The sequence below is a fragment of the Nematolebias whitei genome, chromosome 11 (assembly GCF_014905685.2).
Source record: "Nematolebias whitei isolate Nwh7 chromosome 11, NemWhi1, whole genome shotgun sequence".
Lineage (NCBI taxonomy): Eukaryota > Metazoa > Chordata > Actinopteri > Cyprinodontiformes > Rivulidae > Nematolebias > Nematolebias whitei.
The window spans coordinates 37,115,139-37,133,954 of record NC_056508.1 but is presented as its reverse complement, the minus strand read 5'-3'; the positions used below and the strand labels follow the sequence as shown (position 1 = coordinate 37,133,954).

The 18,816-nt window shown below is 40.0% G+C and overlaps 2 protein-coding genes across 2 annotated transcripts; both read right to left on the bottom strand.

Moving 5' to 3' along the window:
- Positions 1 to 1,536: 1,536 nt before the first annotated feature.
- Positions 1,537 to 5,789, bottom strand: nsun5 (NOP2/Sun RNA methyltransferase 5). The gene is made up of 4 exons (XM_037684314.1): positions 4,661 to 5,789; positions 4,380 to 4,587; positions 2,165 to 2,323; positions 1,537 to 1,790 (listed from the first exon to the last, which is right to left on the bottom strand). The coding sequence occupies exons 1-4, from the start codon at positions 5,583 to 5,585 to the stop codon at positions 1,604 to 1,606; spliced, it is 1,479 nt and encodes a 492-aa protein (XP_037540242.1). The 5' UTR covers positions 5,586 to 5,789; the 3' UTR covers positions 1,537 to 1,603.
- Positions 5,790 to 6,821: 1,032 nt separating this feature from the next.
- On the bottom strand, positions 6,822 to 17,788 carry mybl2a (v-myb avian myeloblastosis viral oncogene homolog-like 2a). Its single transcript, XM_037684513.1, has 12 exons — positions 17,677 to 17,788; positions 15,814 to 15,922; positions 15,617 to 15,688; positions 13,920 to 14,012; positions 11,684 to 11,904; positions 11,438 to 11,558; positions 11,124 to 11,177; positions 10,777 to 11,009; positions 9,981 to 10,683; positions 8,255 to 8,497; positions 7,981 to 8,181; positions 6,822 to 7,877 (listed from the first exon to the last, which is right to left on the bottom strand). The coding sequence occupies exons 2-12, from the start codon at positions 15,919 to 15,921 to the stop codon at positions 7,278 to 7,280; spliced, it is 2,649 nt and encodes an 882-aa protein (XP_037540441.1). The 5' UTR covers position 15,922; positions 17,677 to 17,788; the 3' UTR covers positions 6,822 to 7,277.
- Positions 17,789 to 18,816: the final 1,028 nt, after the last annotated feature.

Genomic DNA, 18,816 nt, shown 5'->3' with positions numbered 1-18,816 from the left:
GATCAGCTGATGGGTTGTGGTCAGGTGACTTCAAAGAAAAAGTTTTCATTTTCTCAAAACGCTGAGAACTTTTATCCTGCCCCCGTTGTATATTTCAGCTGACAATTTCAGACTTAATGTTATTATTCTGAGTGACCTTTAACCCCAACTCCTGCTGCACGGCGTGGGCCTGTGTGGTGTTCAGGTGTGTGTGTGAGAAAACTAAGTTGAACTGGCAGATTGCATGTAGGATTAAAAAAAATACTGTGGGATCCACACTGGGTGTAGAAAGTTTATACTTTTTATAGTGTATATAGTATATTACTGGCAATTTATGTGATAGACAAACACAAAGTAGTGCATGATTGTGAAGTGAAAGAAATACTACACATGGCTTTCAATTTATTTTACACACAAAAAAACAAGTTAAAAACTTGAAAAAGGTGGCGTGCCTTTGTATTCAACCCTTTATACGTTAATACATTGACTAAAATCCAGAACAATTTAATCTCAGTAAAAATAGCTGTCCTGTGAAGGCCTCAGAGATTTATTACAAACAATGAGCAAACAGCATCATGAAGACCAAGGAACACACCCAACAGGTTATGGATAAAGCTGAGAAGCTTGAAGCAGAGTTAGGCTATAAAACAATATAAATCTGTTCAGTGTTTGATAAAAGTGAGTTCAGATTTGTTGGATTCTTTTTGCAGTGGACGACCCAGGAACATGATGCCTTAAGCTTCTTCAATGCCTGACTCTTCCTTTAAGTTCATATCAGATATAAACATATTTAAGATACAAAGGAAATAACATGACACATAAATTGGACCTTTTTCATGCCTGAAGAATGAAAGCAGACGGACTCCTTTAGATTTACTGCCAGTCCAGGGATCAGACTCCTGCAGGAAGCTGAACTTGTCATGGTGGTGTCTAATGGAGGCCCATGAGGAGGAAAAACAGATCTCACCAAGTCATAATTAAAAGATGCATTATCAAAATTATGACTCATGCCAATATAACTAACGTAACTTAAAATTATGACCCGGAGGACTTTATTTTCTTCAGAGTGCTGGAAGTCCAGTGTTTTTAACTGCAACTTCTGCAATTAAATATTAACTTAAGTGTTTTCTGGAAGTCCTGCACATACTGCCGTCAGCTCGATGTTAATGTTCACAAACAGGCCAGTTTCAACCACTGGACAGGTGTGCAGTTGATCGCTGTCACCTTTGTAAATAAATTAGTCATACAGTTGAAACAAGGGTTGAAGTTTTGCTTTGGTGCCTACAGAAACAGATTAAAGAATAAATGTCTAGTTTAGCTTAGCCTAAGTTGAACCCTATGACAATAAAGTGTGAAAAATGTTGCTTTAAAGAAGCAGTAAAGTCTTGATTTGGGTCTGGGGTAGTTTTTTTTTTCCCAGCATGAAACTATTCTCTTCAGCAACTCTGCTGCCCCCTGCTGGACACATTTATAACGAGGCTTCAAATGTTCAAATTGTTGAGAGTACCTGGAACAATGAAGAACCAGAGAGATGTGACAGTAAAAATCATCTTTACATTTAAATTCATCTCATTCCTGTTGGGAAACAACAGGGAGTTCCCTCTATGCAACACAACACAGTCTTTCACTCTGCTTTTTGTTTCGTCTTCTTTTTCTTCCTTCTCTTCCTCCTACTCTTCTTGTTGGGTGAAGCGGCAGTCTCTCCTGTGCACGTCAGTTTCTCCTCCGTGTCTGAGGCCTCGGAGTTTTCCTCCGGAGCTGCAGGTTCTCCCTCACAAACACAGAGATCAGTCGGCGTCGCCTCCACGTCACTGTGACAAACAAAACGGTAAAGAATCGACTTGTTCAACAAGTAGAATCAGTTTTAATACATTTAATTAAAAGTTAGATAATCATTCATATGAAGATGATCAACTAGAAACAAAACGTTTGCACTTATGATAGATTAAAAAAACGGCCTCAACTGTTTTGAACCTTACTGAAACAAGATTAAATTGAAATAACGCACCACTTTTAACTGTAAATATCAAATAAACAGGGTTCAAATTAAGTCCAGGGTAAAGTTTCTTCTTTATTTCAGACATTAAAACCATCAAAATGCACAGATTTAAACATTTTCAAGCAGGTAAAATTACTGAAAAGACTTTCAAAATGGACATTTTTAAATGAACCTCCAAGAATTCACCTTTTCTGAACCACAGGTTCCGTCTTCACGCTCTCACTGCGTTTTTCCAGCAGAGCAACAAAGAAGCCGTGAGTGAGGGTTTTACTGGTGCTGGCACGCAAACACTGGGAGAGAGGTTCCAGTCCTCGTTCAGGCCACTGAGGCAGCAGATGCTCCAACCTGCACAGGAAAACAAAAACTTTAAACTAAATAACACTTCTTCATGTGTTAATCTGAGTGGACCCAAGCTGCTGGATCATCTCAATAACATTTCTGGCATACGAAATATGAATATACAATATGAATATACAATAGTAATATAGAATATGAAGTTGGCGACTCAGCAGAGCACGAACCACTGGACGGGTTTTAATGCAACCTTTATAAACAATAACTGGATATACACTGGGGGAAATAAGTATTTGATGCAGTGCAGATTTCACAAGTTGTCTCACCTACAAAGAACAAAGAGGTGTGTAATTTTTATTGTAAACCAACTGTGAGAGACAGAATCTAATTTTTAAAAAAAAATCACATTGTATGATTTTAATTCATTTGAATTTTATTGCCTGGAATAAGTATTTGATAGTTCGTGACCAGGTTTGGACACGCTGCAGCAGGATTCTGGACCACTTTTCCACAGATCTCCTCCAGATCTTTGAGGTTTCAGGGCTATCGCTGGGCAACGTTGAGTTTCATCTCCCTTCAAAGAGTTTCTACTGGGTTCAGGTCTTGAGACTTCCAAGGTTCTGGAGTGGCCTAGCCAAAGATTCTTATGGAGCCACTTCTTAGTTGCCCTGATTGTGTTTGGGGTCGTTGTCATGATGGAAGACTCAGCCACGACCCATCGTCAACGCTCTAACTGAGGGAAGGAGGTCGTTTGTTAAAATCTCACCATACATGACCCCATCCATCCTCCCTTCAATACGGTGCAGTCGTCCTGTCCCCTTTGCAGAAAAGCAACCCCAAAGCATGATGTTTCCACCCCCATGCTTCACGGTTGGGACGCTGTTCTTGGTGTACTCATCCTTCTTCTTCCTCCTAACATGGTGAGAGGAGTTGATACCAAAAAGCTCTATTTTGGTCTCATCTGACCACTTTACCATCACCCATGTCTCCTCTGGATCATCCAGCTGGTCAATGGTGAACTTCAACCGGGCCTGGACGTGTGCTGGTGTTGAGCAGGGGGACCTTGTGTGTCCTGCAGGATCTTAAACCATGACCACGTAGTGTTTGAGACTGTGGTCCCAGCTCTCTTCAGGTCATTGACCAGGTCCTCCTGTGTAGTTCTGGGCTGAATCCTGACCTTGCTCAGAATCATCCTTACCCCACCAGGCGAGATCGTGCACGGAGCCCCAGACCGAGGAAGATTGACGGACATTTTGTGTTTATTCTATTTTGTAATAATTGCACCAACAGTTGTTGCCTTCTCACCAGGCTGCTCACATGTTGTCCTGCAGACCTTTTCATTCTTCGTAGGTGAGAAAACTTGCAAAATCCGCAGTGGATCAAATACTTATTGACCCCAATGTACATCGTCCACTGATTAAGTTTTAAATATGATTCAAGATGGCCACCAAAGCACATAAATGTCTCAAACTGTCATAATGACAGATATTGAGCTAAAATTTAATGTGATGGTAGCCGAGGTTCATCCTCAGCACAAGCCCTGAGCACGAACAATTTGATACATTGTTCTAAAATATTGGAACAAATGGCAGAAAGTGATTGCGTTCTTTCAACAATTGCTCCTTTTTTTATGTATAATTTTGCAACATTGATGTTTAAATAAACCTGAAGCTCAGCGACTATATGACACGTTCAAGAGCCTCGTTTCTTCTCAAACATGAAAATCCCAGTTTAAAACCCAAATTTTGTTAGAAATAAACTATCCAAGTCAAAATCTAGAGGAGGAATGGAAAACCAGATTCCATTAGAGGTGTTTAGTCAAGCACAAAGAAAACATCGTTTAACAAATGTGCCATACAAACTTTCCAGTAAGATGACACTTGCAGCAATGTACACATATATTGCTGCAAAGTGAAAACGTACAGTACTGCTCGACTGGTTGCTTGCAGAAACATCTTGGTTGTTCCTGAGCAGGGTAAGGAAGTCAACGAGACATTTAAACATCATGTACGTTATCCAGATGGGACAGTTTTAGAGAGAATACTGAACGACAGCGAACACAAACAAATGTAAACGTGCCATTCGGTTCAGTGGAAGTGGGCTGTACCTGAAGCTGGGGTTCTGCTGCAGACAGGCAGCTACGACTTCTTCGTTCTCCTCCGTGTGAACGGAGCAGGTGGAGTAAACCAGTCGCTTCAGGCGGGGAAACCTGAGGCCATGGTTCAGGCACCGCAGCTGGAAGGAGGCCAGGGAGGTCAGACGAGCCTTCTCCTTCTCCTGGTCAGCAGCGGCGTTGTCCCGCAGGCACACCATACCTGAAACCCACAAATGGTTGATTCCAGCTCTGATTATCCGACACATTTTAAAGAAACTTGGTCAACTAGATACCTGATCCGCTGCAGGACGGATCCAGCAGGATATATTCAACATCTTTATATTGTAAGCAGTCGGGGTCCACCTTCAAGAAGTCCTGGTGGGCCAGCTGATGGCAGGTGACTCCTGCTCTGAGCAGCAGCGTCGACATAGTGGCCAAACGTTTGGCGTCCAAATCGAAGGCGAACAACCTGCCTTTGTTTCTCATGATGGCTGCTAGATGGCTGGTTTTGTTGCCAGGAGCAGCACAGGCGTCAAGAACGTGACTACCAGGCGGAGGGTGGAGGAGATGGGCTGGAAGGCAGCTGGCTTTGTCCTGCAGAATGATGTGACCAGATTTGTACAGGAAGTGGTCATGAAAGTCTGTTTTAGGTGAAAAGGCCAACAGCTCTGGTAGGTGCAGGTCCATCACAAAGTTCTTCCCCTTCAGGTTCAGGTTGTCCAGCGTGACAGCCTGTCCCAGGTAGGAGAAACCATCCCTCTTCATGTAGTCCACCACATCCTCCACGGTGGTCTGCAGAGTGTTCACACGCACATACCTGGGTAACTGGTCGCCATCGGACTGCTGGGCGCTGGCAGGGAGAAGGTCTTCATTCCTGCTGACTTTCTGCTTCACCTTCATGCGAGCCAGCTGTGCCTGCAGCCTGGGCCGGTGCTTCATCATGGCGGACTTCCAGGGCCCGCCGCACTTCAGCCCCTGACCCATCAACAGGTCGTGGACCAGCACTTTGGCTAGCGGCATCTTCCACTTGGTGAGCTTGAGCAGCTTCGTGGACTCGATGATCTCCTGCAGGACGGAGGAATACTTCTGTGTCTCACAAACCAGAGCGAACAGCTGCTTGATGTTCGGGAATTTACTGTCGTAGACCAGAGTTTTCAGCGCGCCCTGTTTCCTCTCGGCTTTCTCCAGGACTTCAGCGGCTTTCAAGTACAGCGCCATGATGGAAACGTTCCCCTAAAACCTCAAAGTTATTAATTTTACTTTAGAAAACAGCCCTGACGCGTTACCTGTCCTCCTTCTTTGCTTATTTGTGTTGAAAAGCTTAATGAAATGTTATTTGATCGTATTTAATGTGGAGTCTTCGGATTTAGTCGCACGTGTAGTCATGATCCCGGAAGCAGAATGTGAAGCACCGTTTACGCGTGACGTAAGGAGCCGTTCCACCAATCAGATATACGTAAAAAATTAGCGCAGTTTACGTATGACGTAAGGAACCGTTCCACCAATCAGATATGCGAAAAAAATTATAGAGAAACTACCATCAACATGAAAATGTTCCGATATATTTTCTTTCATCGTGTTTAATGATCAAGATAAACGTCTTAGTCACAAATATTCCAAAACATCTTTATTTCACACAATTACTTTTCTGTGTGAAGACACAAGGTCACATTTTTGTTTTCTCCCACAATGTAAAAATGCATACGTCAAAAATAAACCTCTCCCTTTAGAGCAAGAAATAGACGTCAGACATCTTCAGCATGTGTAAGAGCAATGATTTACACGCTGCTTAAAAAGCCAAAGAGCAATTACCAGTAAGTCACTGAAGTATCCCAAAACAGTCCTCTGCACACAGTATTAACGATTCATTAAAGAAAAAATACTGCTTACAAAAATGTGTACATCACTAGTAAGATTTGCTAAACATCAAGTAATTTAACATTTTGATACAAAGAAAAAAAAATAAACTGGAAAAACCAACAGCACACGATGAGTTTCCTTTACGCACATTTAAGGTGGTGTAGTACTTGAAGGTCAACTCATTTTACTGCAATCAGAATCTTTTCATTCATTTTTGAAAAGTAATCCATTATCTTTTATACACTTCTTCCTTTTCAGGTCACGGGGGTCACTAGTGCCTATATCCAGCAGTCACTATGTGAGAGGCGGGGTACACCCTGGACAGGTTGCAGATCCATCACAGGGCCCCGGCCACACACAGACAAATGAGACAAACAACCATTCACTCTCTCACACACCTAGGGACAATTTAGAGTTACCAATCAGTCTAACATGCATGTTTTTGTTCTGTGGGAGGAAACCGAAGTACCCGGGGAAAACCCGCGCATGCACGGAGAAAACATGCAAACTCCACCCAGAAAGGTTCTGGGGATTTGAACCGGCGACATTCTTGCCGAGAGGCAACTGGTCTACAAACTGAGCCACCATGCTGCTTTCTTTGAAAAGTAAAAGGTGTACAATAATTTTTAATCTTTCTTGATAAACAGGTCTCTCGTGAAAATTAGTGCTCATGACTCAATGAGTCTACTTGTATAAATAAAAGTTAAATAAAAAATAAAAATATCTCAAGAGCATAGTCAGAAAGTTTGAAATTCTCCAAAAGTACATGTTCTCTTCCTTTGATTAGAACTCTAACAACAACAAAAAGATTCATCCTGGGGCTATAATTTTTTCTCGAGTCACAGTTCAGACAAATTACAATTTTCCATGATGTGCAAAAAAAAAAACCTACATTTATTTACAAACAGTTAATGAGATTTTATTTAATCATTTATTACAAAGTAACTACAGTAACTAGTTCAGCAGCTTACTTTCAGAGCTTCGGCTGGGTGAAACAAGAACACTTGGGTAGATCTGGATGAAAACGAGACTCAAGTGTCGCTTGGCTCTTCACTTTTTAGGAACTCCGCCGACCTTGTTAACAGGACTAGTTTTAACAGTGTTTCTGTACAGGAGCAGTCGCTCTGTGGTGTGAGGAAGGAGATGGTTCCGTTTGGCTTTCACGATACATGTTGCCATCGGATAAAGGCGGTCGAATCCCCCAGTGGTAGCTGGTGCAGCCAGCAGCTTCCTGGCAATCTCTTGCAGTCGTGGGAAGCGAAGGGCAGATTTCCAGTAGGACAGAATGAATACATTTTCCAAGACGGGTTCCGACAGGTACTGGTCAAACTCTGACATCTTCATAGTCTTTGCAGGAGGCAGGATGGAGCTAAAGATGGACTTGCGCTTGAAGTTGTTTCTGCTGACTTCGTCCAACATATCATCTGAGATGCCAGTTTCCTCGGTTTCCTTGGGTTGTCTTTCTCTTCCCTCAGCCTGCTCCTCTGTCTGCTCGGTGCTTGCTGTCTCGTTGCCTGCCACCTCAGACTCAGGAGAGGATTCTGAGACCTTCTTGCAGTATAATATCGCTGCTAGGATGCTGTGAACTTCAGACTTTGATGGAGGTGTTAAGACATTCTCTTCAGCTTTCAGTTTGGCATCAGGAAATGGCTGAAAAAAGACATCAGTCAGAGATTTTAGTTATTAGATAATTTAATATTTTCTTTCTGAATGTACCTAATTGTAGACGGATGCTTCTATCATAAATCAATACCTGCAGTTTGAGTCTGGGATCGAGCACTGTAGCAAGCAGGATGTCTGACTGGTAAATCAGAGACTGGAAATGTGTGTGAAGGCCGGTACGCAGGGCCTTGCAAAAGTGCATGTAGTTAGTGGCACAGTTCTCCAAGTTCTTATCAAGGTTGATGAGGGAGGGTATGATAAAAGAGATGGTCACACCATTACCTTGGAGGACCTAGGTAAAAACAGGCAACAAGAATGACTAACAAAGTCTTTACTTGAAGAAGATTCTTGTTAAAATGTGTTACCTGCAAAGCCTCCTCAAAAGGCTGAAGAAGACCCAGAATATCAGCCACCTGCTCCCTCTTGACCATGACCAGTGGGGGGGCGCTGGATGAGTCTGTGGCCTCTATACGAGCCTGGGCCAGGAGAGTCATGACGGTGCTCCATGTAGTCTCCTGCACCATACGTCGTAAGGATAGCATCATGGAGTTCCAGCGACAATTACTGGAGGAAGGGCACAGAGACACGTTGCACTCCTTCAACAGAGCCTTAAAAACAAAACAAGGGTTAAAAAAACAAACGGCTTTGTAAAATCACAAGTTCCCTGCTGTAAAATTCCTTGATCTGTAGAACAGATGTGCCCAAAATAGTTGTCATTTTTTCACCTTGTACAGGCTGAATACGTATCAATGGCTTCAAAAAAAATGTTAGCTAAAGGGTTAGGTTAAAGAAGCTAACTTAAAAAAAAATAATTTGAGATTTCATTCCAACAGTTCACAATCGTACCTTCTTTAAATCAATGTGGTAAAATCCAATAATGTATTTACAGTAATCGATTTACTAAAGATTCACAACATTAATAAGTAGAGGTGCACCGGCCCCGATTTCCTTCATTTTGGGAGACCGGCCGATACTTACATGAGAAAATTATTTTACTGATTTTTTTTGTAGTTTTAACAACAATTGTCTAAACTTTTTATATTTCAGAGCTCTACCTCATGGCCAGTTAAAACAAGTTGGTATTGTTTCTAGGATATTGTTCAAGGGTATGTGTTTCAATAAAATAAGATTGGAGAATTAAAGGTGCATTGTGATCTTCTAACACGTGTCAGTGTCACTTATAGAACACCGTCGTTATCGGCCAAAATCAGAATCGGCAGTTCAGACTTTTTAGAGATCGGTGATCGACCAGAAAACTGCAACCGGTGCACCCGTATTGATAAGACAGTCTAGCTACACAAAACAGCACATTGTTTTTGGTTAGGTCACTTTATAAAAAAACAATTAAAATTATCAAGATTCTGTTTAATTCTCTTTATGAATGTTCAAGCAGAGACACTTCGAAAGTATTAAACATTTAAGTTTTGCAATAAACAAAATCTATTTCTGTGACAAATGTAATCGTTTTCGGATGCAAGATAAAACTATGATTGTCACTTGGCTTGTCACTGCATTGACCTGGTTAACAGTTAAAACTTCCAACTATCGTAGTTAAAACTGCAACATGATTCCTTCAAGTAATGATAGGTCTATTAATTTTTCATGCGCTTAATGTGATTTTTTTTTTTTGCAAAGACAAAAATATCACTTTGACTGCATAAAAAAATGCCTTCATGAAGTTCATGTGGCCTGCTGCATTTCATGTCAAAGTTAAAAACTAAAATCAAATTCTTTACTACAAAAAAAAAAAGACAGTATGGTCCTTGTATACAAATCCTGAATAGAACAGTAGGTGTGAGCTCATGCTAACAAGGTACATGAGTTGTGAATGACGATTCAGCAACAGGGGGACCACATTTTAGCTTAATATCTGTAAAAGTGACTTAAAAACATTGTTGTGTTCACCAAGTTCAGCCTGCTTGAACTGGGCTGACTTTAAAAGTTATGGTGTACATCCAATGACTGAGATGAGAGTTCTATCCAACCACTGGTTCATGAGTCAATTTGCTAACAAATGCACACATAAATGATCACGCACATTTCAAGAGGACTAGAGAAAACAGAATTTTACAGTTTTAGACAGGGTCTTACCTCACTCCAGTAGGCACATTTCCTAAAGAAAGCTACAACATTGTGGGCTTGTGAGAGCAGGTTCTCAACTACTCTGGAATTCTTTAGAGCATCCTTGATAACAGTCTGCAACATTCTGACAATACATGTCGTTCTTATCCCAGTCTGCAACTTGGAAAACGGGGACTGTGTTTCAGAGGACCGGTCTGACAAAAAAGTCAAGATTTCATCCACGTCTGGTTCTCCCCTGTTAGACGAACATACGATCCTGTAGTCACAAAACAAGTTGTTTCCAGATAGCAGCTCTTTGGCCTGGTTAGCAAAGATGTATCCAATGGTTTGTGGAAAGATGCCGTAGCTCAGCAGCACACCCTCAATCTCCTTGGCCACAACAGTACTGAGTTTTTTATGGCTGAGGTGACGAAAGGCCACAATAGGACGACGAAGCTGCCAGGATTCGTTAAGGAAGTGGAGCTGCACAACGAGCATGGGATCATCCAAATGTTCAGTTGAATCTCCCGCCCACAGGTCACAAGTGACATGAATTAAATTTTTACCATCTGTGGTTTTGGCAAGGGACATTTTGAGGTCACGGATGAGCTTTGGTTTGATGGTTCGTTCCACTTCCTCATAAAGCAGAAGGCCAACGGCACGCTGGGAAAGTTTGCTGTACTCTGGACTGATGGTACTCATGAATGACCTGAAGCCTGTGCCTTCAACAAAACTGTGAAGACGAGAGAGAAAATACATTTTTTAATAGGCACTTTCAAACTAATCTGATAACCTGACACTGTCAGCCATCAGTAGTAAAATTCACCTGAGTGGCAGCATGTCTTCAGCGATCATTCTCAGTGCTGCTTCAGCAAACCTTTTCTGCTCCACCTGAGTAACGGACACAACAACAGAACTTGGACTGGAACTTGAACTGTGGGGCAAAGGAGGACAAGTGGAGGACGACTCTTTTGATGCAGGGTTTTGATGAGCTTGAACAGCCTTCTTTTGTTTTTCTTTCTCGTTCTCCTTGGTCTGTTTTACTCTCTGAGACTTGACCTGAAGTAAACCCAAGAGAACAAACGGAAAAACAAGTTTGTTAACAAAAACGAGTTCTTACAACAGTGTCCTTCTTCTGGACATTTAAACAAAAACTTTCAAAAGCCAACTTACAAGTTCAGGATTCACTGGATCAGCGTCTATTACGACATCACATTTGAAGTCCACCTATTACACAACATAAAGTAAATAAACAAGTAACAGTGCTACAAAACACTTCTTAAATAAACAACCTGATCACACAATGATACATATATTTCCATACACCCACAGATTTGTTTAATATTTACTTCATTAGCAGCTCTTGCAATAACTAATGTTTTACCAGGCATGGCCAACAATTAGAATTTAGTCTACTCAGTACTTTTATAACCAGTACAATTGAAAATTGTTAGCCCAGTGTACAAATTGAGATAAGACTATTTTACCTCTCCATCCGTAAAATTTTGAATATTAATGGAAACTGTGTCAAATACATCCTTGAACATGCCTAGCTCGGCTTTGCGTTTGATCGAGCAGTTGTAGTGGTTCTTTACAGAGTTGTCTGATCTGCAGGAGAATTTCACATAAACCAAAATAAAACATCAGGTTTTTCTTGGTTAAGATAAAAAAATAAAAAAAAACAATACAAACAAATAGCAGCCCATTATCCAACAGATTAACCAACCACTCACCGTCCAGGGAGCAGCTTGGAAATCTCAGCCCACCGATTACCAAGAATGCAATGAGCTTTGTAGCAAATGAGGTCTTCTTCATCAGTCCAGGTACTCTTGTTAAGAATCGGGTCAAGTTGGTTATACCATCGTTCACGGCACTGTTTTCCCATCCTACCCTTTAGGTGCTTAGCAACTGCAGCCCAGTTTTTGGTGCCAAACCTGGCCACCAGCTCCACCATCTGTTCAGAACAGGATAAGCAGAAACAGAAAAACAACATGATGGGAGAATATTGCTTGGTCAAAATTTTATTTTATATAACTTAGAAAGTTCCACATTTCTACAGCTGTTTTAGAGTGCAATTCTGTCAATTCTGCTTTTGGAAACTCTAGGAACCACGATAGCGCCTACAGTCTGAGAGCAAAGTGCTGTTAGGAATATATGGAACAAGATCTCTAATATAAGATGGACCTAGGTTGTTGAGAGCTTTGTAGGTTAGAATTAAGATTTTGAATTCAATTCTGGATTTGACAGGGAGCCAATGGAGAAACTAAACCTGGAGACCCAAAAAAGTTCAATCTGGTCCTCTTTTTTGGGTTTTTTCTACCTGGATTATTGAGCATGCATCAGGATAAACCTGGAGAGATATGATCTCTCCTACTAACTCCAGTTAAGACTTTGGCAGCAGCACTTTGGATTAACTTAAAATTTTTTAAAGAAGTTTTTGGACACCCAGATAACAAACCATTGCAATAGTCCAGTCCAACGTGACGAATGCATGAACCAGTTTTTCCTGCATCATTTTTAGATAAGATGTTTTTAATTTTAGTGATAGTACGCAGGTGGAAGAAGGCGGTTCTTGTAACTAGGGGTGCACCTTAATTTTGGGAAATCGGCTGATACTTGCATGAGAAGCCGATTTTACCAATTTTTTTTAGTTTTAACAACAATTGTCTGAACTTCATTTATATTCCAGATACCTCATGGCCAGTTAAAACATGTTTGTATTGTTTCTAGTATGTTGTTCAAGGGTATGTTTTTCAACAAAATAAGATTGGAAAATTGAAGGTGCATTGTGACCTTATAACACCTGACAGTGTTGTTTATAAAACAAAAATTGTTATCGGCCAAGATCGGAATTGGCAGGTCAGACTTTTTAGAAATCGGTGCTCGGCCAGAAAACTGCAATCGGTGCACCATACTTGTAACGTTTTAAATGCGGGGGTTAAAAGACATGTCCTGATCAAAAATAACACCAAGATTTTTAACATTAGAGCTGGAGGCCAGATTAATGCCATCTAAGGAGGGAGAAAGACTGGAAAATTTATTCCTACGATGCTCAGGTTCAAAAACTAAAACCTCAGTCTTGTCTGTATCAAAAGCAGAAAATTTAGAATCATCCAGGTTTTTATCTCTTTAAGACATGCTTGTAGTCTAAGTAGCTGATTGGATTCATTGGGTTTCATGACAAATACAATTGTGTATAATTCAGCATAACAATGAAAATGTATCCCATTCTGTTTAATAACATTACCTAATGGAAGCATATATAAAGTAAAGAGTATTGGTCCAAGAACTGAACCTTGAGGAACTCCATGACTAACTTTGTCTACCACACGTATTTCCACCTAGTTAGATGACAATAATATTAGCATGTCGGGGAAGCAAAACTGGTCGGTGAGCGACACATTTCTACTAGAAACTTTAAAAGAGCTCAAAATTATCTGTATTACCTGTAGCTCAATCTGGGAGTGCAGTAACGTCTCCACAGTCATTAAAACCTGTTGCGGGTCCATTTTGGGCGCTCAGGTTTGTTTACGTTTATCACGGAAGTAGAACTTCTTCATCTGTGGTTTTTTTAAGGAGAGTTTACCACTCTGTGCATGCCAGTACCTCTATTTAGAAGAAGCACTCATCGTGAACGGATTATGCCCATGTAAACAATACATTTGAATTATTTAATCTGAAAACATTTCAATCCAGTCAAAGAATTTTGCACATGTAAACATAGCTACTTTCTAAATTCCATTTAGTGTGACATATGTAATCTGAACTAGTTCTGGTTGCAAGAGCATTGGATAAAGCCATGAAAAACTGGAGCTGCAAAAACAAATACCAATTTTCTACGTCTGGAGTCACAGAAAAATTTGCTGTGTTCAACAAAAAAGATCCTGATTGCCATTTTATTATCCAGAGCACCTCAACGTTTATGTAAAGTTTTGCACACAAACGTAAGCCGGCTTGCGTTTTTCCTACCTTTTCATCTTCCTCTTTGGACCAAGGGCCTTTGATAATGTCAGGACTCAGATGTTTTTTCCAGCGAACCATACATTGTATTTCTGATCGCCCCTGTAACAAAAATAAATAAAAAATAAAATAAAACACATGCAAACTCACAAGGGATGAAAAAGGTGACAAACACAGAGCCTGTAATGTGTGGTGGTGGGGTGACTTTTAACATGCAAACTAAGCAACCTGATCCTCCAAGAAGAAAATTAGGGGAAAAGACAACATGCTTCAGGTAAAAAGACATTTACTAACATATTCTAATTAGATTAGAACATACATAGGAAAGATGGCGCCAACCAAAAAATAAAAAGTAAACAAGCAACAACAGCAGCAAGCCAGAGAAACCAAATATAGAAGAGCATTTAGCTATGGTAATAGCAAAAACTCATTGCTTAAAGTGTTTTGGCCTGGACAAGACTTTCAAGGAGCTGTTTTGCTGCATGATCATGCGCCTCTTTCATCATTGGCGTCAGAAGCATTTGTAATGGGGTGGGTGGGGAGAGACACTGGCGGGGGAGTTTGGGGGTTCTCCCCCAGAAAATTCTGAAAAAATTAGATGCCATTCCCTGCATTCTGGTATATTTTAACGGGTTGTTAAACATTTATGTTTACCTACATAAGTAACACTTGATTAAACGACTATTTTAGAGCGTCTGCTCGTTTATCCTGGAACATCTTACAAAAAGCTCTCGACCGTGAACTCGCCAAGTAGCTTCAAGCAACTGCTAAGTTCATGACAAAAACCAACGCAGACATGTTCCCGTTTTTGGTATTTTATATCACTTTATAATGTACCGGTAGCTGTTTTTCTTTTGTTTGTTTTTAATATAATTTTCTTCCATTTATTTTTCATTTTATATGCTTTTTTTAAATGATTGTCTACTGTTGTTATCTGTGTTCTATGTTTAAAACATGTCTCTTGTAAATGAGTCTTTGACGTGACACTTGTATAAATAAAAGGTTGAATTGAATAGAGACAGATTCCTCATTCATTCATTCCTCAACCTTGCATTGTAAACCCGTCACTGCAGCTCCTCAGACTGAAGGAGTCTTCTGGATAAAAGACGAAATGTCTCAACAATAAAGGATCCGTCCACAGAACCTGACTCTACCTTGTTAGATTTAACTACCGGTACCTGGATTATTGAACATGCATCAGGACATTGTGTTACTTGATTTCTTTCTTCCTAACATGATATTTCTCCTTCAAGGTATTCTCTATACAACACCATCAGGTGGACTTTTCAACTCTTAGGGCAAAATCTTGTTGTATGTGGCAGACGGATACATTATTCAAACATTGACATAGCGCTAAGCTAGTGTCGTGCAATATCCTAACCACCCCCACCAACTGTCGGCACTAACGTAGCACTAAGCTAGCGTTACGGAAGTCCAGTCAATAGGAACTACCACGATTCTGACCCCCACAGAAAAAAAACTCTTCGGATCTAGATGATGTAAATAATATATTTGGTTTGATCGCCGAAAAGCAACACGTCTGCAGGTATGATAAACAAATATTTTTAAAGGGGGGAAATAGAGCAGTTTGGAGCATTGGTTAGCTTCACAGAAAAACTGATGCAAAGCTTCAGTGATTTTTTTTCTTCTCTCTAGATAAAATCATTTATTATAGTTTAGTAATGTTTTCTTCCACAAGCACTTACTGGTAAAAAACTAGCAATTGTTCTCCAATCTTTTTGTCCAAAGCTGCTGACCAGAATTTTGAGATTTTCATCCTGCATATCAAAAGAAAAACTGTTCAGACACAGTCAATAACCTCACAGTAACAAAGTTTAAATAGGTCATTTGATTAAAATAATAATTTTGGTTTAAAATTAGCTTTCAAAGGACTTTCACTTACCTCTTCTTGGGTCCATTTAGCTTTGAAATCATCATCATCATCATCATCCTTTTCTGCTGCAGCCATATCAGTCATAATGGATGGTTTACTATTTCCCTCTTCTTCCATGCTGCAAACCCACAGAAAAAAACAAAACAATATCCAAGGTGACAAAATACAACAACACATGCAGTGTTTGTACCCATTATAAACATCCATCCATTATCTTTTGCCCGCTTCTTCCTTTTCAAGTCACGGGGGTCACTGGTGCCCATGTCCAGCCATCACTGTGGGAGGCACGGGGCACACCCTGGACAGGTCGCAAGTCCATCACAGGGACACATAGAGACAAACGAGACAAACAACCATTCTCTCTCTCACTCACACCTAGGGACAATTTAGAGTTACCAATCAGTCTAACATGCATGTTTTTGGTCTGTGGGAGGAAATCGGAGTACCCGGAGAAAACCCACGCATGCACAGAGAGAACATGCAAACTACACCCAGAAAGGTCTCGGGTTGGGATTTGAACCAGCAACCTCGCTGAGAGGCAACAGCTGTACCAACTGAGCCACCGAAAAGAGAATCATTGTAAATGAATTACAGATTCTAGTGTTTTAATCAACTGATGAAAACATTTATGTTCTGTCTCTGTGGATGTGCATACAAAGAAAATGCCAATTGATCTCATACTACAATATAAATCTATTGTAGAAAATGTTTTAAGCAGGATTCAAATGCCACCTTATGTTCAAAAAGTCCAACATATACAACTCAAAGATGGGAGGGGAGTCCATATGTACTTTACTGCTAACCTAGTACTCATTGTAGTACAGTTACAACAAATAAAATAACAAGAATGGTTGAAGATGTCATACAGGAAGTACATTTTATTTAAACAACTACAACAGTTTGACCAGTATAAATGTTGCAGGACTTTTGAGAATACCATTAGATTTTTTTGTGATTAGTATCCAAGTCATTTGTTGACAACCCTTGTCCAAAGTTGAGCTAATGGGAAACAGTGAAGTACAAAATCACTGTTGAACTTAAAAAACAGCCACATCTTCAGCAAATTAACAAGTCACTAAATTTAACTTGTGATCCATTATTCAGTCTTTTTTATTAAATCAATATGTTGGTTATTCTTTTGGTGTGCATTAGTTATATATTTCAATCTTTTATAATAGCAACACAGTAATTAGCAGACAAAATTAGCCAGCTTTCTGAGCTAGCTAAGTTGCTAACATAACTTACACGAAACAATGACTTCCAAGAAAAAAATACGAAACGTTTACATATAAACACATATGTATTGCACGGCTCTTAAATCAAATAAGTTGACATTAATTTGAGCAAATGGTCAAATAACGCATTAAAAACGTACATTCTTGCTTGCGTTTTGGCAGCTAGCGCAGCTTAAAAAGTCTCGTGAACACTTCACGCGCAGAAACGTTGGCTGGGAAAGTAGAGCACCTCCAGTGGCAATTAGCCGCTAACTCCATTAGCCAACTTGCTACTTGCTTTGTCTGCGAAAATTGTAAGCGCATAAGATAAATTTTCGTTTTAGAGAACGTAACACTTAGTGGACACGAATGTAAGGAAAAGTCAGAGATGCTTGTCTAAAGTGTGGACAGATTCCAGTGCACAGATGGCTTATCCACTTTTCAACCACGACGCAGCAGACTGCCGTTAAATTAAAAGGACGTGGTGGGACAAACAGTCAAGCTACAACAGGACAGCAATACCGCGATCCATCAACAGAAATACGACAACGTCATAATAATGTACCTGCAAATCAATACGATCCATAAAATAGCAACGACATGCATGTTTTGTTTAAAAATACCTAATATTACCACATATTAATTGCTCCGCACTTACTCGTGCTGTTTTGAGAGGCTGGCTGCTGTTCCTCAACAAATCAGAAGTAGCTGGGAAACAAAAACAGGAACTTTTTTTACGACTTAAAAACTGTTCCAACAACACATGCTAACTTGAGGTAATGGGGTTATCAGGTAATAAAGCACAAAAAAATGTCGAGTCGTAGCGTTGTAGGAGTAAAGATTTACCCGCGGGTGAGAATAAAGAGGTCTGTGTGTTCGGAGCACCACTACTACACACATTAATGGCGGAGGAAACCCACGTGACCAACCGACGCTAACAGCTAATGGCTGTGGACCAGATACTTAGCATTTTACACCGCGCAAAAACGTTTTAAATAGGGGTTCATAATGAACGTGTCTCCTTCTAACATTTGTAGAAGGAATGTATATACTTGTGAAACTTGGGAGGGAACATTTTAACAGAATTACCAGAATCACTAAGTCGCATTTTTGTTGGGCTACTGTTATAGCTAGCTAGGTTAGCTAGCTACAATTTAGCAAAAAGTTTTTTTCAAGTATAGTTTTTTCAAAATTAAGTACTGTAACTATATACCACCACGTTATATGCATTATTTGTCATATTTTTACTATCATTTATAATGTGGAATAGTTTTATCTTAGTAATGAAAAAAAAGTCCTAAACCACCATTTTATGATTGATTTAAAACACGTTTAGTAATGTTTTAAAACACGAGATAAGTTCAAACTGTAATTTCTAATTAATCAAAACAACTTTAAAAAAGGAAATGTAGCTGCATGCCTGGTGTTGTAATGTTGAAATAGTAAATTTATTTATTTCAGCGACAAGTGCATCGAACAACAATTAATTTTCTAAATGCACATTTCCCTCTTTTATAGAGCAAATTGGTGAAATAATCTTTGAAATGTGGAAGCATGCCGTGACAGCATATTTTAAGACAATGCACATTAGCCGCTCAAATTTCAAGTTGGCCGCCATTTTACATCATGGATGACATTTCCATCTATTATTTTTACTCGCTTTTTCCTTTTGGGGTTGCGGGGGACACCTGGACAGGTCTCCAGTCCATCACAGGGACATACATTCACTCTCACTGTAGGGACAATTTAGAGTTACCAATCAGCCTAGCATGCATGTTTGGTTTGTGGGAAAGTGGAG